Source organism: Sorex fumeus, unplaced genomic scaffold, assembly GCF_029834395.1.
Source record: "Sorex fumeus unplaced genomic scaffold, SorFum_2.1 ptg000129l, whole genome shotgun sequence".
In the NCBI taxonomy this organism is placed as follows: domain Eukaryota; kingdom Metazoa; phylum Chordata; class Mammalia; order Eulipotyphla; family Soricidae; genus Sorex; species Sorex fumeus.
In genome coordinates, this window is record NW_026606186.1 from 5,259,901 (window position 1) to 5,287,656 (window position 27,756).

Here is a 27,756-nt window from a genome sequence, read left to right on the forward strand (position 1 = left end):
CTTACCTACAGTCTACAATATATTAAGGGATTCTGAATCTGGCAACGTTCTCTAGCATTTTGGCATTCAAAATATCTCAAATAACATCTTCACTGTTAATCTACTTGCTAAAAATTATTCGCGCTTTAAGAAGACCAATCCCCTCCCACCCCCCCACCCCAGGTTATGGCAATTATTACAGAAGAAATCCACTAGCCTTAGATGGAATAGAAAGAGGGCAGAGAGAGACTTTTTCTTAAAGACGAGAAGCAGGAATCACGCAGTGGGCTGGGGAGCTGGCCCATGCAGGCAGCACCCCTATTCCAACTGCCCAGTTTTTGGCTCCTACTTCCCTTTCCCACCCAACCACGTCAGAGAGAGGCCTCTAAGGCCCTGCCCATTCCAAACCTCCAGTGGCCCTTCCCTTGGCCCGCAATGAAATTCTCTCCACACATGCACGAGGAACGGGATGGGTCTGCCCTGAGCCCCAGACCCTGGGGGCCGGGTTTCTGCTCCCTGACTGAGGCAACTCAGGGACATGGAGACTGAAGGTTTATACTAAACAAAGGCTTCCTGGACACAAGGATAGCAAAGCCATGCATCACACCTAATTTTGATCGTTCACAAAGCCTAATTCTTTCTAGGGTGTATAAAGAAGGCTTTCATAAGCAGGTTTTGAGAAAAAAAAAAAAGCAAAAGCAAAAGAACACAGTAACTGTGGCTGAGAATTGACTGGGAACAGGAAGTGTTTGGGCAAACCCAGGCTTCTTAGTAATTTTACAAGGAAAGGCCATCATTGATCTGTAATGCTCTTTCTTAGCTTTCTCCGGAAACTCTCAGAAAAAAGCAAGTTCACTTTCCATGAGAGGCACTGAGGCTGTTCAAGTCTCAGTCACCCGAGTGATGCCTTCCCCATTTAACATTCACTGTCTTTCCAAATTCCTTGTCATAATTCGAGGCTCCTGAGTGTCTCCTATGGTGATTTTGTACTTCTGCTCGAATGTATAAGGTGAAGTACTAGGAGCACGTGCAGGAAGAAATAGAGAGTAATCACTCCTCTTTCCTGCAAGAGAAAATCAAATGACTCCCCTCTCCCTGCTGCCACAGAGGTAGTTCTCACTTGCTGCATTTAGAAACCGGCCCTGTGATAAAATCCTGTTCCAAAATCAAACCGGAGATGGTTGCTGCACCAACCCTGCTCCTGCCAGGGTTTCCGAGGGAAAATGAGTTCCCCGAGCCCACTGCACTGTGCTTCCTAAAACAGCACCTGAGTCCACTCCAAGCCCTCAGGCCCGTGACCCTGATGCCACCTCCTACTTCCAAGGTAACCCTGCACCTTATCCCCCAGAGAAGACAGCCCATGGCAGTGTCCATCCTCATGTTTATTTCCATAGCGATAACTCAGCAACCGTGGGGACAGCAAAGAACTCTCCTTCCCTTCCAAGCTGAATCCCCAAACAATGAACTTCCACTGTCCCCAGGCTTCTATTGATTTAACATCTACTAAGTCAGATGCCCAAGTGAATGGGTTCCCTCTAGGTTTCAGAAGACAGTTTGCCTGTCTGGGGAGTATTCACGACGGGCTCCAATTCCTAAACCCAGGCATGCGACAGCTCACGAGACACATGACCCGCACGCAGATGCCTTGACCCTACATTCAAGAGAGATGTTTTTCCTGGTGTCTGGATTCTGATCTCTCCTTAAAAGGCGGAAACCACATCCCACACTCCGATGCAACTCAAAGTGTCTGAAAACCAAGGAATGAGAAGAGGGGAGCAGAAGGAACCCGGGGTGCATAGGTGCCAGGTGCTGGGGCAGGCAGGGAGAACACGGCCGCTGTGCTGGCTGGTCAAGGCCGATGTCCCTGAGGCCAGCAACAAGGAAGTCAAGGACGGGGCTGAGTTTGTTATAAAAGAAGCCACACGGGTTTAGGAAACGTACAAAATGAACGAGCCAGTGACGGCGTCTGTACAAAACTTGTGCTTAACGCTTTGGTGTGTCTCCTTGGCCAATTTGTCAGCCACCAAAGCCCATTCCTGATTATCAACATACAATCAAACCAAAATATTGAAATACATACTTTTTTTTTCATAAGAGAGAAATAAAGGCACAGAAACCTGCCAAAATAGATTCCCCCCCCACCCCGCGTAAGAATAGTATGCTTGATTAAAATAGTTTATCACTAGTAAAACTTGTATCACTTGAGCAGACAATACAAATTTGTTTTTTAAAAAATGACATTCACTGAATTCTGGGTCTGTGCATTCAATGTGAATAATCAAAATATATATTACAATTAATGGTCTGTAAAGATTTCTATTGGGGTTTTCTACAACATATTTGTATCTCAGATGAGCAGTACCATACTAAAGTCTTAGGAATCAGCTGCTCCTTTTTGTAATGTCTGGAAATTCAGTCTCTCTCTTCCTGCAAGCTCAAAGATATCCAAGGTAAGCAACGTCTAAGGGACTTTTAACATTCTGTGACTCCTATACCCCCATCATAGGCAGCCCTGTGCACTGAACTCCACACCTAGGAAACTCAATCCACTGTATCACACTCTAAGGAATACTGGTTATTCTTCTGGTGGGTTTGCTTTTAAGCTCAGCTTAAATTTTGTCAAGGAAACCATTTCACAAGAGGGTCCATCACAACCTACAATCCGCAATATTCCTTATTTATTAGAATCTGAAGATGTCCATATTACATCAAATATAAATATATATTATATTTACATTTCCTTCTTAGCTTTCCAATTTAGGTGAGTGTATTTATAGATAATGCCACTAACATCATCTCTATTCTAATCCTCAGTGCAACTGGCATTTTCCTTCCATTAGATGCAGATACGATCAGCCAGCATCTGAAAAGAGGTGGTCTATCCTTTTTTAAAAAATAAAAATCAAGTCTAGTTATTCATTAACGTAGATCTAAGAATTTTCTACAAGATTTTTTTTATGTTTTGTTTTGTTAGTATTTCAAAATACCTGAAAAATGTGGTCCCTTTTTGCAGGATTAGGTCTCTACTTGGGGACAAGAAAATAAAATATGCAACTCAGAAAGGAACAGAGCCCAAAGGAAAGAGAACCTGCTTGTTAGCTCATTAATCTGTTTAGTAAAGATCTGTTGGAAATGTCTGAATGCTGTACAGTATCATACACGAGCGAGCTTCAGCCTCCCGTAGCTGGTATATCCTCTCAGACGGCCCCGGCCCCACAGTCTGGAGCTGCCTCCGCGGCCCTGGCACTGGGTCACTTGCGGTCATCGATGGTTTTAATGAACTCTACTGCTGCCGTGAACTGCATCCACCAATAGGACTCCTCTCCGGAAAGACAGCTGGCATAGAAGCTGCTGATATACTGAACCGTAGACAGCAAACAAGGCGGGTTTGCCTAGAGAAGTGAAAAACGGAAACAGAAGGGTATACTCAGATGTACAACTCTGACTGGGGGGGGGGAGAGAATCACTGAACATTTTTTAAAGGTTTTTTTACAAAAGAGAAACCAGTCCTTTTAAGGAGAAACCCAACCATCTTTTCTGGAAGTCATCTGCAAAGTCACTAAGTTACTATGAGTGACAATAGTACCTGGGTACTTAACACTGTTGGTCCTTAAAGAATCTGAAAATCCCAGTGGCTTTGATTTTCAACACCCCAGGATCATTGAATGTTATATAAGGACATAAATGCTATTGGCAAAGTACTTTATATCCTGTTAGAGAGTACAAAGAGGACAGTGGAAAAAAGTGAAAATTCCAGAAAAGGTAAAAAGGTCATTTGCTTTCTCACCTGCTCCAAATAGAAAGGACACCAGAGCCTGAAGCAGGCAGGAGGCCTGCCGAGGCCTGTCCCTTAGGATGCCCTTAGCCTGGCTCCGAGTGGGGTTAGAGGTATCCCACTTGGAAGAGTATAAGGCAAACAGGAGTGTGGTTGAACCCAGGTTCAATCCCAGCATCCCATACGGTCCCCTGAGCACCACCAGGAGTAATTCCTGAGCGCTGCCAGGTGTGTTCTAAACACCATTTAAAAAAAAAAAAAGAGGAAACTTTCATTTTTTTAAGTGAAAAATGTATGAGAGGCCAGCATTTAAAAAACAAGGAACTGGTTTTTAACAGTACCTTGGGCTCGCTCTTCAAGCTGTTCTCCCCTGAACATGTATCTCGTTTGCTTGTCTATTTTTTCCACTCTGGAAAAAATCTCTATTGAACACAGATTTCCTCTTTTTTTCTCCTCTCACATCTTTCTAAGCAAGTTTCCTTCAATTAAACTACCGTGCAATCTTGCCAGCAGAGAAGTGGCCAGAATGACATCTCCAAAAGTACACAACGCCACCAAATCTTCCCAGAGAGACTGGTTGATACTGACAACTCTGGGGCCTTCTGGAAATGAGGGTGGGCGGGGTCCCCTTCTCTGCCTGCAGCCCCAGTGGACGGAAGCCACACCCCACTTTTTCGCCCAGCTCCACAACTGAACTGAATCATAATGCCAAGTATGCCAAGTGCCCAAACTGTTCCAGCTCTACAGCTCCTGGGCCAACTGACACCTCAGAACTTCTTAGTACCGTCAGCCAAGTGGGATCACAGCAAATCAGATGGGAAGTTGCGTAGAAGCCCACCACGCTCAGCGCGCCTGAACAACAATACGGAAGGCTCAGCCAGCACCAACCAGCACTGTAGCTCCTCAGCAAGTGGCTTTTCGTGACATCACTGGGAGATATAACAACGACCACAACTTGATTCTTATTGAGATACTGTGATAATTTCATTTGCCTCTGTGTTGTAACAAACAATATAGCACTGTAGCACTGTCCTCCTGTTGTTCATCAATTCGCTTGAGCGGGCACCAGTAATGTCTCCATTGTGAGACTTGTTGTTACTGTTTTTGGAATGTCGAATGCGGGGAGCTTGCCAAGCTCTGCTGTGTAGGAGGGATACTCCCGGTAGCTTGCCCGGCTCTCCGAGAGGTAAGGAGGAATTGAACCCAGGTCGGCCGCGTGCAAGGCAAATGTCCTACCCGCTGTGCTATCGCTCCAGCCCGTAACAAACAATATGAAATAAATTTGTTTGTGCCTGTAGGGGGGCAGACTGGGACGGCTGATGGGAAACATTTCTGGAGGGAACATCACACTGGTTGGTAGGACTGGTGCTGGAACACCGACGGCCTGAAACAACTGTATTGTGGGCAACTTGGTAAATCATGGTATTAAACTATCTTGCTTCAATTAAAAAAAAAAAGATTAAAGAAATGAAAGTAAAAATATGGTACAGGGCCAGGGAGATGGTTCAAAGGGGTGGACTTTTTCTTCTATGTTCCCCTAACCAGGAACATCAAACCTAAGCAGAACCAATTTCTGCATGTGCTGGCAGGCAGGAGTCCCGGGTTCAATCCCTGACACTCCACGGTCTCCTGAACACAACTGGGAGCGACCTCAAAGCACTGTTAAGTGTGGCCCCAACATCACCAAGTCCCCCTAAAAGAAAACCGAAGAACCTGTCTAACTTCATTGTCTTACTCAATAATAATCATATACCGAACCGCAACCAAGAACTCCAGGCACTTTTATTTGGTTTTTGGATTGTATTTTTTGTTTGTTTTTTGTTTCAGGGCCACACTCAGGTGCTCAGGGAAGTATACATGGTGCCTGGTATAGAACTGGGCTTGACCAGAATCTGGAAAAAACCTGAGTGCCCGAGAACAGATGACTGGTTAAAGAAACTTTGGTACATTTACACAATGGAGAACTATGTAGCTGTTAGAAAAGACGAAGTCATGAAATTTACATACAAGTGGTACTACATGGAAAGTATCATGTTAAGCGAAATGACTCAGAAAGAAAGGGATAGACATAGAAAGATTGCATTCATCTGGGGAACATAAAGTAACAAAATAGGAGACTAACACCCAAGAATGGATGAAATTAGTACCAGGAATTTTACTCCATGGCCTGGAGGCCAACCACACATGCTAGGGAAAAAGGGAGCTCAGATAGAGAAGGGAAAACCAAATAAAGGGTCCGTTGGGAGGACCCTCCCAGGATGGGAGAAGCATGCTGAAAGTAGACTATAGACCAAACATAATTGTCACCCATTGCCTCTTTTGCAAACCACAACACTCAGTAAGAAAGAGAGAACAAAAGGGAATGCCCTGCCACAGAGGCAGGTGGGATGGGGGGAAGAGGGGTTAGAGGGATACTGGGATCCATGGTGGTGGGAAATGGGTACTGGTGGAGGGATGGGTATTTGATCATTGTATAATTGAAACCCAAGCACAAAAATTTGTTAAGTCTACAACTGTACCTCATGATGTCTCGCTAATAAAAATAAAGGAAAAAAAAAAAAAAAGAACTGGGCTTGACTGTTCTGCACAAGCACGGCAGCGACTTAGCCCCGGTACTATCTAATATCTCATCTCTCCAGCCCTCCCAGCACTGTTTTATCAACAGGGAGGCTCGTCGAGGAATTCAGGCCTCCCATTCTTCCTTCTGAGACCCGAACTTCTGGACAGAACAAAACCTGCCACCAGACACTTTCCTCCCGAGTGACACAAAGCTGAAGATTGGCAAGGAGGCCACCGTCCTAACTTCCCGTGCAGCCAGTGTCACCTGCTCAGTGTGCAAACATACCCTCTGAGTAGGGGCGTGGGGGGCCCACCTTGATTAACACGAAGACCAGCACAGGGACGAAGTCATCAGCTCCAGGGACGGAGTCCTCGTTGGCCAGGCTCAGGAGGTTCATGATGGTGGAGCACATTCTCAGGATGCACTGCACTTTGTCCCGGGGCGTCTTGTAAGCACTGATGGTCCGGATTTCTGCCTGTGCAGATGGCCATGGGGCCTCCCGGAGATAAACCTGAGAACACACACATGCGAGAATGTGAGGGCAAGACAGCGCCAACTCGGCGGGCTCTGAGAGCAGGGCCTGGGAACAGGCTGCCACCTTTTTCCATCTACAGTAAAATCAGATGAGGACCCCTCCTCCACCCACCATTTCAGACTAAAATGGATTAAATTTTAAACTTAATTTGCTTTGCATTTTAAAATAAAGTGACCCAGGGGTCAGAGAGATAGTACAGTCAGTAGGGCAGCTGCCTTGCATGGAGCCGACCCGAGTTTGATCCCCGGCATCCCATATGGTCCCCGAGTGCCACCAAGAGTAAATTCTGAGTGCAGAGCCAGTAGCAAGCCCTGAGCAACACCTGGTATGGCCCACAAAAACAAAAGTAAATTAAATTAAGCAAAGTGACCCAGGTACCCATCAATAAGGGCATACAACCGCACCACAAGAACATATATGACAAGGAACCTAGAACTCATAAAATTTCAAACAATTAAGCTTTCTCATATAGGTGGATTCTGTTACTAGTCAATTCTGGAGCATAGCACAGCGGGTAGGGCGTTCGCCTTACATGCGGCCAACATGGCCGACCCGAGTTCAATTCCTCCGCCCCTCTCGGAGAGCCTGGCAAGCTACCGAGAGTATTCGATATACCAGACACAGTAACAACAAAGTCTCCAATGGAGACGTTACTGGGCCCGCTCGAGCAAATCGACGATCAACGGGAGGGCCTTCACCTTTACTAGTCAATTCTAAAGGTACAAATGAGTTCCCTTTAGGGGAAAACAATCTATAAATTAATATATATCTTCATTGCAGTAGTTCTCAAAATAACACATTAAAAACATCAAATATTTATGCACTAGTTCCATTAGTAGGGAAATTACCAGGAAGTTCAAATAGCTGAAAATTTTTCTTTTCATTTTTTTGGTGGTGGGGGGGGAGGGTGTTGGGTGTGGGGGGTGAGCAGAGGGAGTTTTAGCCACATCCAGCAGTGCTCATGGGTTCCTCCTGGCTAGGCACTCATCACTCCTGGTGAGTTCAGGGGACTATATGGGGTACCAGGGATAGAACCCAGGTCAGCCACAAGCTACACCAAGGCTCTGTTACCCCTCCTTTCTCACCTGGGAAGAGCTGTGGAGCAGGTAGAATTGCGGTCATGGGCTGGGGACATGGCTCAGAGAGCCGCAGAGGACGTCATGCCTAAGGCCTATCCCCGGCATAGCCCGGCTCCAGAGTGCCAGCCTGACCCTGGGGCCCCCAGCATGCTCTGAACCAGGTGGTGCTGGTGGCTGAGCGTCAGCAGGAGTGACCCTAGGGGCCCTCCATGCGTCATGCCACCAGTGACCACGGCCACTCCACAGGCACATCAGCAATACTGTCCACACTCTTAGGGATACCACCAGAGCCCTTCATCAAACAGAACGCAGCGAGGGCTCCCCGCATCCCCGCATTCAGCCCCTTCTCCTGGCCGAGGAGACTCAGCTCTCAGAGGGACTCCAAGATGCTGCCGTTACACACTCAAAGGCAAGCATCACCAAAGGGGTTTACAATTTCTGTGCTCTCTGTCACTGCATATGGCCCCCCAAATATACCAGGATATGTCCTGAGAACGGCCGGGTGTGACCCAAAACAAACAAACAAAAATCAACAGGTAAAATAAAGGGGAGGGCAAAGGAAGTGGACGGCAAATAAACTGTATGTTCACACGTTCGTTTATGAATCTGCACAACTGAAACCACCGTGATATTAAAATCTTCTAGGCTTCAGAAAAAAACATTTCTGTGTTGTTCTCATGGAAGATGAGTCACATGCACAGAGAAGCCTCTTTCAACTAATAACCCACTCACGTTCTGGAAACCTCACCTCTGGTATCTGGAGCGCTCTGTGATTTGCAGTCACGACTTTAGACAATCGCTGAATATGCTCATGAAGAACCCTGAAATCCCCCCCAAAAAACAGGCACATAAATACAGATTTCAGAAACAAAGATAAACAAATGGGATCTTTTTATTTTCCCGGAACTTTTAAAACTGGTTTATTTCAAGGTGGAGAGTAACGTGACAGTTACGACTACCATGCACCCAAGGAGTCTCTGAGTCACCACCTGCTCAGACAAGTTGCGTGGAGGCCCCGGGGGGAGAGCAGGAAGCCAAGAGACCGCCTGACACACAGACTAGTAAGGAAAGAAGCAGACGGGGGAAAGCTCACTGGCCGAGCCAGACAGCGATGCCCTGAGCACAGCTGGGAGCAACCCCCCAGCACAAAACCAGGAGTAGCAAGTGAGCACCGCTGTGACCCAAAGAAATCCAGGAACCAATGAATCAAATCCATCAGTGGAACGCTCTTTGTTTTCAGCAGCTGAGAGGAAGCAGAAGGAGCGAAAACCAGACAGCCGAGGTCACAGAGTCCAGAGAGAAGAGACTCTCCTGGCTCCGTCCCAGAGGCACCTGGAGGGCAGTGTTAGGCTCTCTCGGCAGGAATGCCGGCAGGAGAGCAGACTACCCTCCCATCCAGAATGCGGCACTCCCGCAAGCACACAGGGGGAAGCCAGAGACGGCTGTTCTGAAGAGGCACCACGCCACCTCAGGAACAGAGTGGGGTCGGAAGTCGGAAAGACGCTGAGAGCCCGAAGCAGGGAGGGTCCCCAGCCTGCAGGCGCTCTCCACACAGCCCGAGCGCCTCCCAGGGGCTCCCAGGTCGGAAATACCCACAGGGTTCCTTGAGAAGGAAACACGCGAGTCAACAGCTGGATGATTTGGGGCAGGAAGGAGGAAAGTGAGGCAGCAAAATAAAAACAAAACTTCAGCATCTTCTCAAAGGCTGAGGGATATGCCCCACCCCGCACAGGATCGCGGTCCCATGTGAGCACGTGACTCTGGTGGGTGAAAGGCAGCGGCTGGCGCCTTCCTGCTCCTCTCACCAACACAGACCGAGAGAGCCCGCCTGGGTCCCCCTCCACGGGCCACCCCGGCAGCACTCACTGGTCACGAAGTATGTCCCCATCCTGATTCGGGTAGAAGGCAAGCTTGAAAATGCGGTTCATGACGCTTCGCTCAATGGCCAGCTGGGCGTCCTGCAGCTGCTCTTCGCTGGCGTTCTGCCAGATCACATCCTGGGCCATGGCGCCGTAGAGGAACTGCAGGAAGTCCTCGACCTGAGCCGTTTTATCATCAGCGGCCGTGAGCTTCTGAAAGTCTCCAATTCAAAACAACAGTTTTGGGAATGAGCAACCTAAATAACTTTCAAAAAGAAGTTCTAGAAGTCACTTGCTACGCAGAGACCACGCTCTTTGAGTCACAAGCCCCTGGGTGTGGTTTATCTCAGAACATGCGGCCTGGGGGCTGGAGCCAGGAAGGAGTCAGCCAGGAAGGCTGACCCAGGTTTGATCCCTGGCATCCTACCAGAAGTGATCCCTGAATGCAGAGCCAGGAGTCACCTGGCACGGACAGTGTGCACTCCCACCCCCCAAAAAATACAGGTAGCCAAATCATCAAAATTTAGAGAAAAGACTAAGACATGTCAGGGGCCAGGGCTGTGGCTCAGTGACAAAGCACTATCTTCATTTGTAAATCCCTGGGTTCATTCCCTGGCCCCCGATATATGACAAGAAAAAAGTTTAAGAGAAAAATTCTTATAAAATGATAAGCTTTTTTTTTAATGAGAAAAAAATGTGTAGAATCAGAACTTTTACTAATTTTCCCCATTCTTTCTAAACTATGAATTTACAAGCCATGATTAAAATGTATGTTGCTGGTTTGACATCAAAACTTAATTCTAGGGGGCTTGGTGGGGAGCCACACCCAATGGTGCTCAGGGACTACTCCTGCCTCTGTGCTCGGGTGTGCCTCTGGCAGTGCTTAGGAGACCATGCAGGGTGCTGGGGATCAAAGCCGGGTTGGCCTCAAGCAGGGCGAGCACCTTCTCTCTCCAGGCCCTTCAAAGTTCACTATTGGGGCTGGAGAGATAGCACAGCGGGAAGGGTGTTTGCCTTGCATGCAGCCAACCCGGGTTCGATTCCCAGCATCCCATATGGTCCCCAAGCATGCCAGGAGTGATTCCTGAGTGCAGAGTAACCCCTGTGCAATGGCGGGTGTAACCCAAAAAAAAAAAGTTCACTATTAAGATCCCACAAGAGAGGGCCAGGGCTGTGGGTCAGGGAGCAGAGCGAGGGTCCTGTACGTCAAGGCACTGAGTTTGATCCCAGCACCATGAGGGGCCCCGTCCACTGCTGAGTGTGTTTCCCCACAACAACCAGAGGGGGAACATAATCCATAAAGTCACCGGGAACTGAGAGATCTACTCTGAGGGACGAGGGATTCAACTAAACCAGCCAACAAAGACTTCCGGTTGTCCTCAGCTAGCAGGCCCGCGGGGAGGAGCCTGGGGTACCTTGGATGAACTCCCCGATCTTCTTCTCTTTGCTCTCCAACAGCAGCCGCACACAGACGGTGGTGAAGTACCGATTGGCCACCTCCTTGTCGCGCAGGACCCTTTGCAGGAGCCTCTCCAGGTGAGCCTGCGTGGTCTGCAGCCCTTGCCGACAGCGAGTGAGGTAAGCAATGTAGGGCGCCCTTTTCCTGGGAGGGGAAAACGCTCTGTGGGACATCAGCTACACACATGCATGTTTTCGTTATGGACCAAGCATTCTGACTTCGCTTTAAAGACTGAGAGATAGAGAAGCAAAAGCAGCGCCATTTGGCTCATAAAGAAGTCAGAAGAAGCGAGGCATAGGTTTTAGTTTCAGAATTCCTTGAACACAGATACCTGGAATTGAGTCATGATTTCCCCAAAGCGAGATAGCCATGGGGAGGTCAACTAAGGGTTACTAATCAGATGCAGGTAGGGAAGCCCCCCATATAACCCTTATGTAACTCTTATGCAACCCTATGTAAAAGTACAAGTAGTGGAAAGCCCCTCTGACTGTGGTCAAAAGAGTGGTCTGTAAAAAGTCCCCGTTATATAACGTTATGCTATAAAAGCCCCTTACTTTTGAGACTCGGAGCCGCTCATTTTAAGAAGGCTGCCATTGTGTCGGTGAGCTGGACGAGGGCCCTTAGCTCGAGCCAGCCAATAAAGACCCTTCGCTTACTACATCACAACTTGTCTTCGCGTGATTCCTCTGGGGAGATCTCGGCCCAGTTTAACCTGACCATGGGGCCAGAGCGATATAGTACAGCAGGTGAGGCGCTTGCCTGGCATGTAGCTGACCAGGCTGGATGCCCGGTACCCCCATGTGGTCGCTTTAGCCTCCCAGGAGTGATCCCTGAGTGCAGAGCCAGGAGTAAAGCCCTGAGCAGAGCTGAGTGCACGCCCCTCCCCTTAAAAAGAGTAAGTGACTTTGCAGTACACAGTCTTTTTGGGGGTTTTGACCACTGCACGTCTGGCTACAGTAACCAGTCGTGTGCCAGCTCCAGGAACTGCCATCCTGCACATCAAGTGAAGAATGTCACTTCGTGGGTGGATTGATTAGTCACCTGGCTCGCTAAGGGTAATGACAGTCCCTTTACTTCGCTGCTGTTTGACATCAGAGCACAGGCTCCACACCAGGATGGCCACACCATTCATACCTCAGAGCTGCCGCAAGGCCCAGGCCCCGACACACCCCTCTCCCTCAGGCCACACAAGCCGATTCCCAGCCTTCCCCAGCATCCCTGTCCCAGGGAGCGGTCTTTCTGATCTCCCCTGAAGAGTGGCAATGCACAGGCCTCCCCCTGTGCCAAAGTTGATGGCGTGGAGAGCTGAAGTCAACGCCATTTCTCTAGCAGTGAGAGCAACTTAGATCCGTGTTTCCGGATAAAAAATGCCTATGTGTTTCTGGGGAAAATACATCCAAGTCATCACGGCCAAGCAGCTTAGAGATACTCTGTTCAGGCTGACACGAGGACCAAGCAGCAGCTCTGCAGCTGAGAGGCGGCTGCAGGCGACAAACCACCCGTTACCTGTAGTCCTCGGCAATGGAGGCCAGGAGCTTCCTGCAGGTCCGGTTGTCAAAACGGCACACGCAGCGCATGGTTTCCTGGAGTTGGGCCATTAAGTTCTTATCTTGCAAATTAATTGCCTCCGCTATTTGAACTTTTAAGAAGCACACAATTTCATTGTCTAAACAAACAAAACACACACACAAAAATAAGGATTCTGCAACTGAGAATTTGTATGGGCTCTGCTGCTCCACGGACAGCATCTCCCTTGCCTTTACGGCCCCAACTCTCCTCACTGCGGAACCAGAACTGTGTGGTCGTGACCCATCATGACCCAAGTGCCCTGAAGTGACACTACTATAAGGCGGAAGTGTGACCAGAGGGAGCTGATGTCGAAACATACTGTCCTGCAGTTCAACCTGTAAGCAAAGGGAAAACAAACCAGCACGCAGCTACTCACCTTCTGGGTCTGTGTGGTCGGGTAAACCATTCCTTGTCGAGTGGGTTAACACTGGGAAAGCAAAGGAATCCGCAGAGCAAAGAGCAAGCCTCAGTTTCTTCTTTGCATCTCTGCAGAACAAATCAAAATTCCATGAATCTTTACCGAGAGACAGTGTTTGTGGACATTAAAAAGGGTCATATTTTTTTTTCCATTACACTTCATCACTTAATCACTTAACTTCCCGTTAGTCGTCGATTTGCTCGAGTGGGCGCCAGTAATGTCTCCATTTGTCCCTGTCGCGTGCTAGTGTAGCCCAATGGCATCTGTTCGCTCCAGGAACATGAAGGGCCTCAAACCAATCGTTCATGATCCTGACGAAGAAGTCTGACCATCTGGCAGGTGGGCGGCCACGCGGTCTTTTGACATCCCGTGGAATCCAGTCGGTAACAGCTCTAGTCCAGCGGTCGTCTTTAAATCTCATTACGTGACCAGCCCATCTGATTTTCGACACCTTGGCAAACGAGACAGCGTCCCTGATTCTTGATCGTCGACGGATGTCAGAACTCCAGATTCTTTCTCTCATTTGAGTGAAACGTGATATTCCAAGCATAGCTCTTTCTATTCTTCTTTGGGAGACCTGAATAGCGTTCTCATCTTGTTTGCGTAGGGCCCAGGTCTCTGAGGCATATGTTAATGCAGGAAGAACAGTGGAATCAAAGAGATGTGCCCAGAGCCGGAGGTTCTTCGTCCTCTTAGCTATTGCTTCGACGTTCTTGAAGGCGTTCCAAGCCGCTCTCTTCCTCCTGCGCAGCTCGGGTGCCAGGTCATTTGTCATGTTGACCTCTCGACCTAGGTACACATAGCTGTTGCATTCGGAGATGGTCGTTCCGTTGAGAGCGAATGGGGCGTCAAGAACGAGGCTATTTCTCATTTTTCATTACATTTATTTTTTTTCCCTTTTTGGGTCACACCCAGAGATGCTCAGGGATTACTACTGGCTCTGCACTCAGGAATTATTCATAGTGGTGCTCGGGGGACCATATGGGATGCCAGGAATCGAACCTGGGTCAGCCTCGTGCAAGGCAAATGCCCTCCCTGCTGTACTATTGCTCCAGCCAGACATTTTTTAATTTACTTAAGAGAAAAGGCTCTGCTGCCCTGAGGAGCAAGGCTCTAAGAGCACTCTGGGAAACCAACACTTTCTAAGATCTCCAGAACCAGTCAAACCAGTCCGCTGGCCTCTGGCCCATGCTGGGGTCTGTGACAGAACATAATGAGAGCCAAGTATGCACTTTGCCCAGGGCTGGCAGGGCCCAGGTGTCCTCGAAGCCTCTCACCCACCCCCCCGCCCAGAGGAGACCCTGACCAATCTCCTGAGGTCTGGTCTATCCTGACACAGTAACGCTCAGCAGACAGGAGGCCTTCACACTGCCCCACTGCCTGAACAGTCCTTTATGTTTCTCTTTTGTTTGGGGACCACATCCAGCAGGGCTCTGGGCTTACTCCAAGGACCACTCCTAGTGGGACTCAGGGAACCCTGTGGGGTACTAGGATTGAAACCAGGTGTGCCCACCTGCTGTATTAATGATCCGGCCCAAAGCTGTTTATGTTGAAACCAAACCTGCTGCTTCTTCTGCCTCCAACCAACTCCACCAACTCCCCCTGGGAAAGCTGCCCCACACTCTGTGGCCCCGCATACAGGAGCAGCCCTGAGGGTTTCTTGGTTGCCACCATCAGGGGAACAGAGACCCTCTGGACAGTTCAGAAGGGAAGGAAGCAAAGCAACTCCCAGAGGACATGAGGTCCTGCTTCACCGTGCAGGAGGGGATCATGTGGCCGGTCCCCTCCTGACTTGCTGAGTCTTGCCCTCCTGGCTAGCTTCCTAGAGACCATTAATCATAAGTGGATCAAATGCAGTATTTGCTCACTCTACAATAGCTCTTTTTTTCATTGAATCACTGTGAGTTATAAAGATCCAAAGGTAGTTATGACTGAGGCATATTGTTCCAACACCAGCCCTTCACCAGGGCCTCTACCCTCCACCAACGGCCCCTCTTTTCCTCCCAGCCCCAGCTTGCCCCATGCCAAGATTCTTACTTATACTCAGCTCTCCTACTCCTCGTTTCTCCCGCTATTGGGCATTTGATATCCCCCCGTGAAGTTCCTTTGTACCCCACACATGAGAGATCACTGCCTGCGCTTCTTGCCCTCTGACTGATTTCACTCAACATGATACGCTCCAGATCCATCCATACTGCAGCAAACTGCATGACTTTATCTTCCCTTAAGGCTGCACAGTTTTCCATTGTGTGCATTTATTGTTCTTGGATTTTGGGTTGTTTCCATATTTGGGCTATTGGATATAGTGCCGCACTACAATATAACTATTATTTATAATAGCAAAGTCATGTCTGGAAAATAAAAACTCAATCTCCCATCCCACCAATTTTACTGAAGAAAAACATTTGTTTGCAACAGGAGCAGGGTGCTTGCATTGCACGCAGCCACCCAGGTTCAATCTCTGGCACCACGTATGGTCCCCCGAATCCCACAAAGAGTGAGCACTAAGTACAGAGCCAAGAGTAAATCCTGAGCACCATGTGACCCAAAAGCCAAAAATAAATAAATATCGCAGGAGCAAAAGACAAACAGCAATCATAGCAGGCCTATGTTTGATCCCCAGCGTACACTATGGTCCCCGGAGCACTGCCAAGAGTAATCCCTTAGTGCTAGTGCAGAGCCAGGAAGAAGCCCTGAGCACTGCCAGGTGTGACCCAAAAAACAAATATAGAGTTTTCCTTAAAGTAACCAGGTGGTGTCAAATATAAAATAATATAGGTGATTGGCCATAATATTCATAACCTGAGTCCGACTAATGGGCACAATACTGTAGTCTTTCATTTGTGTTTATGCGTAAACATTTCTGTAAGAAGTTTACATAATATATATATATATAAAATAAATATATGGGGAACTGTGGGAGGAAGGATTAGATAGATAAAAGATTGGGGCTTTAAAACTGATCACTCTTGTCTAGGAATACAAGATCTAATGGAACAAAGGCAGCTTTCTCTGGTTCCTAATGTCATTTTCTTTTTCCAAGCAAGAGCAAAAATGTTTTCCTTGTTCACTTCTTACTGTAGTACCCTTTGATGACATCCCAGACCTGTAATTCTTGCTATCAAAGGACTCTAGTCCTCAACTACCACGCAAGTACAGCCACCCACCTTACGGGTGTCCCTCTATTTCCGGAGGCCTACCCAGTCCCCTAATTTCCCACTGTCACCAACTTAGTGCCAATGATGCAGACTTGAGTCTCGTGGCCTCCCCTGCCTGACCATCAGACACAAGATCCTCACAGTTGGACACAGGCACATGAAGCTGAACGTGGCGCCTGCCTGTGGCTCCTGTGTTCCATCATGCAGGAGGGTGGGCAGATGGGATGGCTGGCACAGTCGTAGTCCCGTCTGCCCTACCTCCAGCAGTGGTGCTGTCCTCAGCCATGGCAGCAGGTTGGGGATGGCGCTTCCGCCAGGGAGTGATGGGACAATAAAGGGAGCACTCCAGGAGTTCACTGGGCATGTGGATTATTCAGCAATCCAGCAGCTGGTCCTGCCCCCTAGCTCAGCACTGCCACCCGCTTCACTGAAACTACTGAGAGGGCCCCTGTGGGCAGGTGGGGGCTTCTTATCTTCTCGTCACTGTGTGCCTAGAGCACATGATGTGCAGGACAAGTCCAGTCTTCCCCACACGTCACTCACGTCCCTGCCTCTATTTCCGCACAGCCCTGCACACCCCTATGGAAGCCCAGGGAAGTACCTGTAAGAAAAGGCCGAGTCCTGGGGCTGCGCGGCTTGGCTGGCCGAGTCTGGCAGGTCATCGGCAGAGATGTTCTGCAGCGCGTCGTCACGAGGAGAATCCTGTGCACTTTCGCCGTCACCCAAGACCTCTAAACAAGCCCGCACCCCCCAAAAGGAGAAGCAGGTTAACTGGGACTGCACTGGAAGTAGGAGGTTCTGAGTGCGCCTCGACAGTACATAAACTCTGCTCTTCAGGAAAATGTTTTAAAAGGAGGGGTGTGTGTGCAAAAAGGAGACCGGAGTGACAGTACAATGGATGGGGCGCTGGCCTTGCACGTGGCCAACGTGGGTTCTATTCCCAGCATCCCACATGGCTCCTGGAGCCTGTCAGGAGTGACCCTGCTTGCAGTACCAGGAGTAAGCCCTGAGCAATGGTGGGAGTGGGCCCCCTCCCTCCAAAAGCAGAGACAGTGGCTTTATGGTCGAGCCCTGCTCAGGAGCACAAAGACAGGAGTAAACCCTGAGAACAGCCAGGTGTGGCCACACATTTTTTTTTTAACACACAAAAAGATATGGGTTTATGGAGGGAAAATGTCTTTAGTCTTCTTAGAAGATAATTTCTAGTACTTCAGGGGGTAAAATATTAAAAATTACTAAGTCCAGGTAAAGGGCATAAAGCTTTCTATTGTATTATGACCCTTCTCTCTAATATTTTAAAACTATTCCAAGTAAGTCAGAGAGATGAGCACATGCTCTGCATATGGGAGGCTCTAGGGTCTGCCTGGCCCCCTGAGAGGGCTTCTGAGCACAGAGCCAAGATTAGTCTAAGCCTGTCAGATGTGGCCCCAAGCAAACAAAAGCGCTAACAAATGAAAAAGTGCAGGAGTCCATTATCCCACCCCTGTTGCACCCGCTTACATCCAGCTCACAGCTGAATTCACACCTGGAGGTCCCTATTCCCCCTCAGTTCTCCCGGCAGTGCACCACGGTTCCAGACAGCTCTGCCCACTCTTCACTCCCCCTCCCCCGTCCCTGCGCCCCATGCGGCTGTCCAGCCCATCATGATCTTCACCTGCACTTTCATAGTTTGACAGTGCTCCTTCACTGGGGCTGGTGCGTTTGATGGCATTCCTGTACTTGTCCAGAATGTCCTCAGCCACCTGAGCCTGGGCACTGAGCCGAGGGCTGGGCTCATCTGCAGGGAGAAAGAGAGAGGGAGGATTAGGCCCGCTTGCTCAAGCCCACCCTGCGGTTAGTATGACACCAAGAGCATAATCCCGAAGGTGGATTAGGAGGTGAGACTTAAAAAGAGCACATATCTCAGGGTTAAGAGGCACCATGCAGCTACCAACTCATCCCGTTTCTACGGCTGAGAGCTTGGCCAAAGCGTGAAGCCGATCCGCTTCCCCTCCTCGTGACGGCCAGAATTCTGCACGACTGTGTCACAAGGCTCAGGGCAGACTGAATGGATGAAGGGCTTCTCAAGACTTTACGCTCAGATCACTGTCCTGAGCAGTTCATGCTAACAGAACTTCTAACCATGCACTTTATACGCAGATTTCATTTATTCACACATCTCCACGCTGAGGGAGGAAAAATTTCAAATTTAGAATTACACATCTCTTAACATGAACTCTTTAAAAAGCTTCTTCCGGGTTTCCTCCATGAACCTGGCCCTGCACGTGTGAAACGTGAAGAGTCGTATTTTATCTCACTGCCCCTCGCCGCAACAGTGCAGCTGCTAGAAGAGGCCTCGGTGTGTGCCCTGGGGCCAGGGGCACTACAGAAGAATCAGGACATTTGGGAAAGAGCTGGAGTTGTGTGGGATGCAGAGAGGAAAAGCTTCTCAGGGTCACAGGGCAGCACACTGCAATGCCTCCCTGGAGTCTCCGACGGCCAGTCCCTAATGAAGTCAGCCAAGCAGAGACTCGCTACAGGTCCCTGGGGCAAAATTAAGCTCCAGAGCAAAATGCAAACTCCTAAGGCAGAAATAGGCGAGCGGGTAATGACAACTGCCCACATTCTGGGAGAATCCCATTTTTAAAAAGAAAAGCTAAAGACACATCAAAGTCACTAGATTTTATAGAGTGTTGACAGCATCTACTCTTGAGAGCAGCTAACACTTATTGAGCACTTACCACATGCCAGGAACTAGGCTAAGCATTTTATATGGACCTTAATTAATGGCCGCAACTTCTTGACAGGGAGGCGCTAGTGCCACCCCTATCTGACAGCAGAGGAAATCAAAGCACCGGTTAAGTAACTTGCTCAGAGGCGCTTTTGATTTCATAAAAATAATATTTAGTGTTCGTGACCTTGTAAAATCATAGTCAGCCATAGAAAGGATTTCCAAAGTAATTTAACCTTTCTGCTACAACAGTTCTTGAACACACTGAATGTCCTAATAAAATCTGTTCTTCTATATGTAAATTGATAAAACCTGTATCATTATGAAATCTTTTATGGAGAGGGATTATTTTGATGTTACTGGTTATATGAAGTACTTTTAGAAGGGGAAATAATGGCCAGAGAGATAGTACAGGGGTCAAAGCAACGCCTTGCATGAGGCCAACCTAGGTCTGATCTCTGGCATTGCATATAGCCCCTTAAGCACAGTCAGGAGTAACCCCTGAGCAAAGATAGGTGTGGCCCAAAAACACAAAACAAGAAAAAATAAGGTCTCAGGAGCATTAAGAAGGCTGGAGTGCAGGATCTGCATGGAGGGGCATCCCTGGTTCAGTTCCCAGAACAAACTCCCCCCAGCCATGCCCAGTCCCCAGCCATGCCCAGTATCACCCTGAAAATACGGGACAGTCAGTGCTAGAGACGGTGCAGCGGGCAGGACGCCTGCTATGTATGAGGCAACCCTGGTTTGATCCCTGGCACATCCCATATGATTCCTTGAGCCCTACCAGAAATGATCACTGAGCACAGAGCCAGGAGTAAGCCCTGAACACTACCAGGTGTGGCCCCAAAACAAAAAACAAACCATCAAAACAAACAATAAAATATAGCTAAACTGCAGGTGTTTCATGTTGTAATAACCTTTTATTCTATAATGTCATCCTAACATTTTTTTTCAATCCCAGGAAAAAATGAGAACCCCCCTAAAATCACAATATATCTAAAGCTGTGACATTTTCTCCCCCCCACACACAAACACCCCCGCTTTTTGGGCCACACCCAGCAATGCTCAGGGTTAACTCCTGTTGGCTCTGCACTCAGGAATTACTCCTGGTGGTGCTTGGGGGACCATATGGGATGCCAGGGATTGAACCCAGGTCAGCCACGTGCAAGGCAAACACCCTCCCCACTGTACTATCGTTCCGGTCCCTACAGCTGTGACATATTCAGAGTAGAAATGTCCGTGCAGCGCTGGGGAGAGATTGAGTGATGGAGCACAGCTGTGGCGGGAAGTGACCCGAGTTCTACTCCAAGCAGCCACAAGTGAGCGCCAGGAGCGGCCCTCGAGCACCACAGGCTGTAGCCCAGAAAACAAAGCGTGCAAACAAAAAAGTCAATATGGTCAAAATATTCAAAAGCAAGAGACATTCATGCAGCAGAAAAATTATACAATGATAGTATTTAAAAACCATCTCAGTTCTGTCTAGTAGAAAAGTTTTCATGTGCTAAAGAACATAGCTATGTACATAACTCCACTTTACTAGTGAAAAGAGTCATGTACAAATATGAAGAGACTGGGAGAGAACACGAAAAAGGATTAATAGTAAGATGGTATGATATGGATAAGATTTAAAGCTCTTAAGTATCTTAATAATAATTTTCCATGGGCCATTAATAAGGACTACATAGAAATTTCTGCGCCAACAGGTTAGCAAAATTGCTAATATCAAATGCAAAGAAAATGAAAACTCTACAAAACTTCTGGTCTCAACACCAAGAAAAATGTACTACCCAGAGACACAAGTAAAACTAATTTACACCTCTTCCGAAGTTTCAAATTCAAGAATTTAAAAACATGACATTTCATTAAGAGCATTTCACTTTGTGAAGGTTGGTAGTACTCCAAACTTAGAAACACGAAAAGGCTAAATCTTATATCCCTCAATGAAGCCTTTCCAAGTCTCCTCCGAGTTCCTGCAGAACAGGGGACAGGGAATTAGATGGGAAAGACACAACTCTTAGCACGGCACCCGGCATGAGTCTGATGTTCAACGGTCTTTGATGAAGGAATAAGATAAAGTGAATGCTCCCAGCAGGGAAACACAGCTTGAAGACAAAGGTCCTGCTGTTCAAAACTTTGTTGGGGGGATGGAGTAAGAGGAGAATCACACCTCACACATGAGGCACTGTGAGTTACATCCCAGGCACCAAAAGCCCTGTCACCTCATCGAAAAAAGGACAAGAATGCATCCAGCTCTAGAACAGAACAGTGGGACATGCACAAAAACGGGATTCTACCTTACTATGCTTACTGCCTTACTGTGCTATTCTGCCTTACTAGTTAGTCTACTTTACTATTCCTTTTTGAGGAAGGTGTTCTTTTAAAAATCACTCCACATTTTTTTGAAGTCAAAAAAATCTCCATTTTTGGGGTGGGACGATAGCTCATAAGGCGATGTGCAAGCTTCACATTCCAAAGGCCTTGGTTCAGTTCCAGCACTGTATGGTCCTCTGAGCAACAAGCTGAGGGTAGTCCCTGAGCATCATTGGGTATGGCCCCACGTCACAAAACAATCAAAAAAAAGTCTTTGTTTTAACTTGCTAACAATTTAAATCAAGATTTTTTTTTAAAAAAATGAAAAATTTCCTTCCACTTCTGTGTACTAGAAACAGCCAATGCTGTTGACCTGAAGCTGACAGTGAATGATATTTCTCAAACTTTCTTTTTAGACTGCTTCATTCATTATGTGCTAAAAAGCAGCTAAAAAAAAAAAATCTTATGTTGAATTAGGTAAGAACCTGAGTCCTCACTGTATTTTCCTTGGGCCAAAGAGCAGTGTTCAAATGATTGAAGGGATCCAGAGAGACAGCTCAGCAGGTAAGCCACTAGCCTTGCACGCGGCCAACCTGGCTTCACCCCCCAGCACCCATACAGTCCCCTGAGCCTGCCAGGAGTGACCCCTGAGTGCAGAGCCAGGATTAAGCGCTGACCACAGCCAGGTGTGGCCCACAAACCAAAAATAAGGAAACAAATAAAAATAAAATGATTCAAGCTGTGAAAAAATGGTAAGATTTGTAAATAAAGGTATGATATTGTTTGAACACTCTGTCACACAAAAAAGGAAATGATTAGGCAAAACAAAATTTCACTGTGATCCTGAATAATCAAGAACTATCGATGGAAATGAATTCAGAACTCTATAAGCTGCATTAGCAGGTAAGGAGGGTCCACCAACGATCTAAAGATAAGGCATGCACAGCACGAAAGCCATCACCAGACGTCCCTAAAAGGCACTGTGCGTCACCATCCCATTAAGATGTCAAGCTTAAGATGCCAGGGAGGCCCAGAGGCTCACGCTCAAGGATTACAATGAGGATGAGATGGTGGTGGCTCCCTGCAGGAAGAGCACACTGAGATTCACTGCGGTTGCCAACGGGAAACCACAGACCCACGGAGAACATACTCCCACTCTACACACACAGACACACTCCTCGAAGAAGGCAACGCTTATGGCACCCAAGGAAAGTGTTATGAAATATGTGCTCTGGGAATGAAGGAGCCAGGAAGCCCATGGGTCTACAAACCTGTGAGTGTTGAGAATCTGTCAGGCCCCAGATCATCTTTGTCTTTTTCTTGTTTTTCTTTCTTTCTAAATGGTATGGGAGCTGGAAATTAAATAAAGTCAGTAGTGTGACATATAACATATGCACTACTTGGGACACAGCAGTCATTTCGGAATTACCTGGGGCGCCAACATTTCAAAGTGGAAAAGAGACTCAAAAGTTTAAAAGCGAATAAATCCCACATGTCAACGAATAATTTTTCTTAAAATAGCATGAAGATTCTTAACAAAGCTTTCAGAGTCTGCTGTGGGGGTCATCTGCACAGAAAGAATGACTTCATGGACTCTACGGGGACAAAAGTCCAAACCACTGCATCTAACCCTCTGCTCAAAAACAACACATTCAAAACTCAGAGCCTCGTTCTCCTCCTCAAGTGGGCTGGCATGTGGCGGGACAGCACTGCTCCTCAGCTCCTGAACGCCGCAGTGCCAAGAAGAGGCCTTGGGAAAAAAATCTCAGACTCTCCTTCCAGGAGAGATGCTGATGCCAACTCAGATCTCTAGAGCTACTATGATGATGCCAGGCTATTCACAAAGAAAGCAAACAATTTTATGCAACTGCCTTCCAAAGTAAACACTCACTGACATTCCAGGTATTAACAGTCTCAATGAACATAGACGTAAGAAGCTTCAGTGTCTTCCATGAATGGAAAGTACGAATTTTCAATATATACTGCTCAATAATTTTGTCGATTTTTTTTGCAACAATTTTCAGCAGTACACATGTCAGAAGCCCTGTGTTTAAAGGTTCTGATACTTCAACAACCATGACCTGCAAGACTTCCGTTCATGAAACCATTCCCACTTCCTGCAAAGAACAGTAACTGTCATTTCTTAAACTCTTCGTAATCACTGGAGCAGTATCATCTCCTACATCCTTAAAACAGAGACTTCGGTCCAGGAGGCTTCACAGAGGCGCTGAGATACCGGCTCCCTCCCTTGCTTCTTATTGCTTACACAGCATTTTAATGTTTAATAAAATTACCTTTAGGCATGGCTGAAACAAAACGTTTTCTCCACCAAGGTCTGTTTCTGTCTGATTTCTCATCATCACTATCTTTGCGTTCTTCAGTCTGTAGAGAAAGTTTGATGCTTTATTTGGAGTTGGGTAGCAGGATAAATTACTATGAAAAGGATTTCAGTTAATCTGTGAAATACAAAAACCACTTTTGTTTGCCTTCAAAACAAAATGGTTCTTAACTACCTTATGAGGCAACTTTTGGAACAAGAAAATATACTTTTTGGGGTGTGAGGGAGGGTGAGAGGATCAAGTCAGGAGTCTCAAATATATGATGTGTTTGTTTACCAGAGATACATCCAGGAAAATACACTTTAAGAGCACTTTTCAACTGCCTGCTTAAGGGCGGACAATCACTCATTACTATAAGCACACTAAAAGCATAATAAAGTAAATTACATAATACATAATACCAAGCAGGCACTCAAATACTTAAGACACAAGCAAATACAATCCAGTGTAGTCTAGAAGGTAGTAGAGATAATGCAAAATTAACAACAAAACTGAAAATCATCTATTGTGTACCAAATTCTGAGCATAAGAATATGTATTCTCTATTTAAATCTCACAATGGGGGACTAGAGTGATGGTACAGAGGGTAGGGTGCTTGCCTAGTACAGGATGGTCCGCTGAACCCTGCCAAGGAGTGACCCCTGAGCACAGAGCCAGGAATAAGTCCTGTGCACCTCTGAGAGTGGCCCGAAAACAAAAATAAATGAGTAAATCTCACAGTGGCTATTGAAATTAATACCATTATAAAGTCCTTTCTATAAATGAGAAACAGAATAAAAAGGTCACCAAAGTCAGACTGTCTCAAAGTAGTACAGCTGAAGCTCATAGTTCAAAGTTCCTATTTTGATGACCAATGACAGTGAGTTACTGAAACCACATGTCAGAGGCCCGAAAGACAGAACTGAGGTAAAGGTGCTTGCTGTGCCACGCAGCCCATCAGGTTCAAGCCCAGGCACATATGTACCTGAGCACCACCAGGGGTCACTCCTGAGCACAGAACCAGGAATACACCCTGAGCACTACAGGGTGAGGCCCAAGGCGCTGCATTCCCCCACGCCCACTCCAAATGCCCCTGCCAATACCCAAAAAATAAAGACCATATAGCAAAAGGGAAAACTGTAATTCCTTCTCTGCTCGTTAAGTGACTTTGGACTTGCTTCTTCTCTTCACCCACAAAACTGGGACTAAACAAACATACCTTATCTCATCTAATACTCCCAATAGGGTACAGACCCAAACAGAGACGAGGGGGCCCTGCTGGGCAGGCTTTAGCAGGGGGGAAGGGATACTGACTGCATACAGATGACGGAGCAAACAAGGACATACATGAAGCATAATGAGAGCAGATTTCTCACTGCTGTAAAAGAACCCATTCCAAAATGTTTAGACTGGAATGGAATCTATCAGTGTGAGCTCGTGGGTCCCTACAAATAAAGAGAATATAAAATAGAACATAAAATAAATACAAGGTCTCCTTGGAGAAATGGCTAACTTCAGGAGTAGGGTGGGCAGTTTAATAAAATCCTGTAACATTTAGTGTAAGAAAGCAAATTAAGGAGTGATAGCAGCATGTCAAAAGAACACAGGAGCCAGCATAAAGGGTTCCTGGCCACATCGATGACCAGTGAGCTGTAAAATAAAGGACAGTAGCAAACCCAGGAAAACACAAAATTCTAAGGCTGATTAGTAAATTGAATAAATTAAAAGTTGGATGAAGAATAAGATATCTACATAAGTACCCCCAAAGCACCCAAATATTTCTTCATTACAGTGGGAAAAAAAATAAAGTCAGCAAACCTGACAGGTAACACCTTCATCAAATGGCCCAAATGAACTTCCCAGTAGTGGGACGATTTAAACTGTGTGCTACCTGCTAGAATATGATGACAAGAACAGTGACACTCTTGGGTCACAACAGTGCTACTCTTGTCAAAGATGAAAAAGCTGAACCTAGGGGCCAGAGAGTACAGCACGCAGGATACCTCCCTTGCACACAGCTGACCTGGGTTCAATCCTCATCACCCCATAACCCTAAGAATCGTCACGTGTGGTCCCCAAACCTAAAGAGGGCAAAAAAGGGGAAAACCTGAATCTAATTATGAGAAAACATAAAACAATCCCACACTGTCAAAAAATAAGTAAGCGGCGTGAAATTTTCAGTCATACAAGATGAAGAATGTTCTAGACGAAAAGAGTTAAAAAGACATGACAGCTAAATACAACACGTGGATTGAAATGGAATCCTTTAGCTCCAAAGAATGTTACTTGGAACAACAGGGACACATGAGTAGCGTGTTTGGGTCAGAAAGCAGCCCCAACTCAGCTGAGTCCCGGGGGTTGATGGGCTCCAGGCAGTGAGGAGAATGCTTATTTGTCTGGAACTCATACAAGTTATTCAATGCAACAGCACACCAGGCAGACCACTTCCTGTCAGTGGGGCTGGAGGAGGTTCTTTTGGTAAACTTCTAACATTTTTGTAACTAACTGTTTCAAAAGAAATTGTGTTCTCCCTTTAATGGAGGAGACACAAAAGATCTTCTTCCAAAAAAGCTGAGGTTTAAATCAAACTAGATTCAAGATTATCTGGAGAAATGCTAGAAGTATTCTAAAAATGCCAGGTACATTACTGTATCACTTTTTAGGAGTTCTGGCCAAATCACCTTTGTCACTGTCATCCTGACTCACCCCAAACCCATACATTCCATGTGAACAAGTCTCAGGTGTCACGAGAACCGGGAGGCGAGGGCTGGGGAGCTGGCCGCAGGGTCCCGTACCTCTCCTCTGGAGGAGTCCTTGCTCGGGGAGGACGATGACGAGTGAGGGGCAGCCACCAGAGAAGCACCCATAGCTGCGGTTGGAGGCAGTTCTCGCTCCTCATTCCCAGGACGTCGGTTCCAGCTGGGGTCACTCATGGGCCGCCGGGCGGAAGACACGATGTCAGAACTCCGGCTCCGAACTAACCGCTCTGGGTAAGAATGCCGTTGCTTAAAGGCTTCCATTTCAGCTGGAGTTAAAATGTGGGACCCGAAGTTAGGCAACCGGGCCTCGTTGCCGCCCACAGCTCCTTCCAGAATTGGGGGGTCTGGTGGTGGATGCGACGGCCGGGCATAGTGAACTTTTGGCCGGACCACAGCAGAAGCCCCTGCAACAAGAGGAAAGCGTCAGACCTGGGACACAACCCATCCCAAGGGCGTTTCAGGTTTGCTCTTCTCTCCCTGTCACGATAGGGGCCAGGAAGTTGACCTGATGAGCATACCTTCATGTGAAGACAGTGGATCAAACATGGCAAGCAGAGACTCTGCCTGGGAAGGCGGAGAGGTCAGGGGATGGGCACCTAGAACAGATGCAAACAAGCATTCAGAGCAAGGCAGAGCTCATACGAGTTTCAATACGATGAGAAAGACGCAGGAATTCTTCCAATCTTTTCCTCTTCTGGATTGGTTACAACTGGAGGGGCATATCGGGGAGGGGAAGGGACTCATACATTTCAAATTCTGCTTAATTAAAGTCCATTTTAATGTCTTTATCTCTGTATATTTTAATTACTTTTGGAAGTGAAGTGCAGGAATCAAACCCAGGGCTTCATACATGCACTCAGTTATAACAGAATCAACTGGTCTGTAGTGCCCTGAATGGCTCTTCTAACTACACGATTTTGTCTTGTCTTTTTGTCTCTTTCTTTGTTCACATATGATTTTGTGGCATCACTCACTCATCATACAGAAAAGGTTGACTCAATGAGACATGTAAATCTTCCAAATAGTTGGCATATTTAATCATATATATTAAAAAGCCATACTTTTTCGGTTTGGGGATTTTTGGGGGGAGAGGTGGATACCCAGCTATGCTCATGGCTTATTTCAAGGGTCACTCCTGGCAGTGCTCAGGTAACAAGGATTAAACTGGGTTTGACCACATGAAAGGCAAGCACTTTAGCCCCTGTACTCCCTTCTCCAGACCCCCAAAAGGGTCACAGTCTTAATCTCACTATTCCTCTCATCAGAAA

The 27,756-nt window shown here is 47.2% G+C and overlaps 1 protein-coding gene across 8 annotated transcripts in view; it reads right to left on the reverse strand.

Annotated features, from left to right (window-relative positions):
* Positions 1 to 2,635: 2,635 nt before the first annotated feature.
* GAPVD1 (GTPase activating protein and VPS9 domains 1) overlaps positions 2,636 to 27,756 on the reverse strand; it is a 54,162-nt gene continuing 29,041 nt past the window's right edge. For 5 of the 8 annotated variants that reach the window (XM_056138683.1, XM_056138680.1, XM_056138682.1 and 2 more), the window contains 13 exons: positions 27,007 to 27,084; positions 26,525 to 26,892; positions 23,706 to 23,793; positions 22,683 to 22,763; positions 18,046 to 18,168; positions 16,993 to 17,122; positions 13,192 to 13,301; positions 12,753 to 12,912; positions 11,203 to 11,390; positions 9,795 to 10,008; positions 8,677 to 8,749; positions 6,628 to 6,825; positions 2,636 to 3,371 (listed from right to left, as the gene is read on the reverse strand). In XM_056138683.1, coding sequence (XP_055994658.1) covers positions 3,231 to 3,371; positions 6,628 to 6,825; positions 8,677 to 8,749; positions 9,795 to 10,008; positions 11,203 to 11,390; positions 12,753 to 12,912; positions 13,192 to 13,301; positions 16,993 to 17,122; positions 18,046 to 18,168; positions 22,683 to 22,763; positions 23,706 to 23,793; positions 26,525 to 26,892; positions 27,007 to 27,084 — 1,952 coding nt within the window. In that variant the 3' untranslated portion in view covers positions 2,636 to 3,230. The remainder of the gene's footprint in view (positions 3,372 to 6,627; positions 6,826 to 8,676; positions 8,750 to 9,794; positions 10,009 to 11,202; positions 11,391 to 12,752; positions 12,913 to 13,191; positions 13,302 to 16,992; positions 17,123 to 18,045; positions 18,169 to 22,682; positions 22,764 to 23,705; positions 23,794 to 26,524; positions 26,893 to 27,006; positions 27,085 to 27,756) is intronic. The other 3 variants (XM_056138685.1, XM_056138684.1, XM_056138681.1) reach the window with 1 other exon arrangement.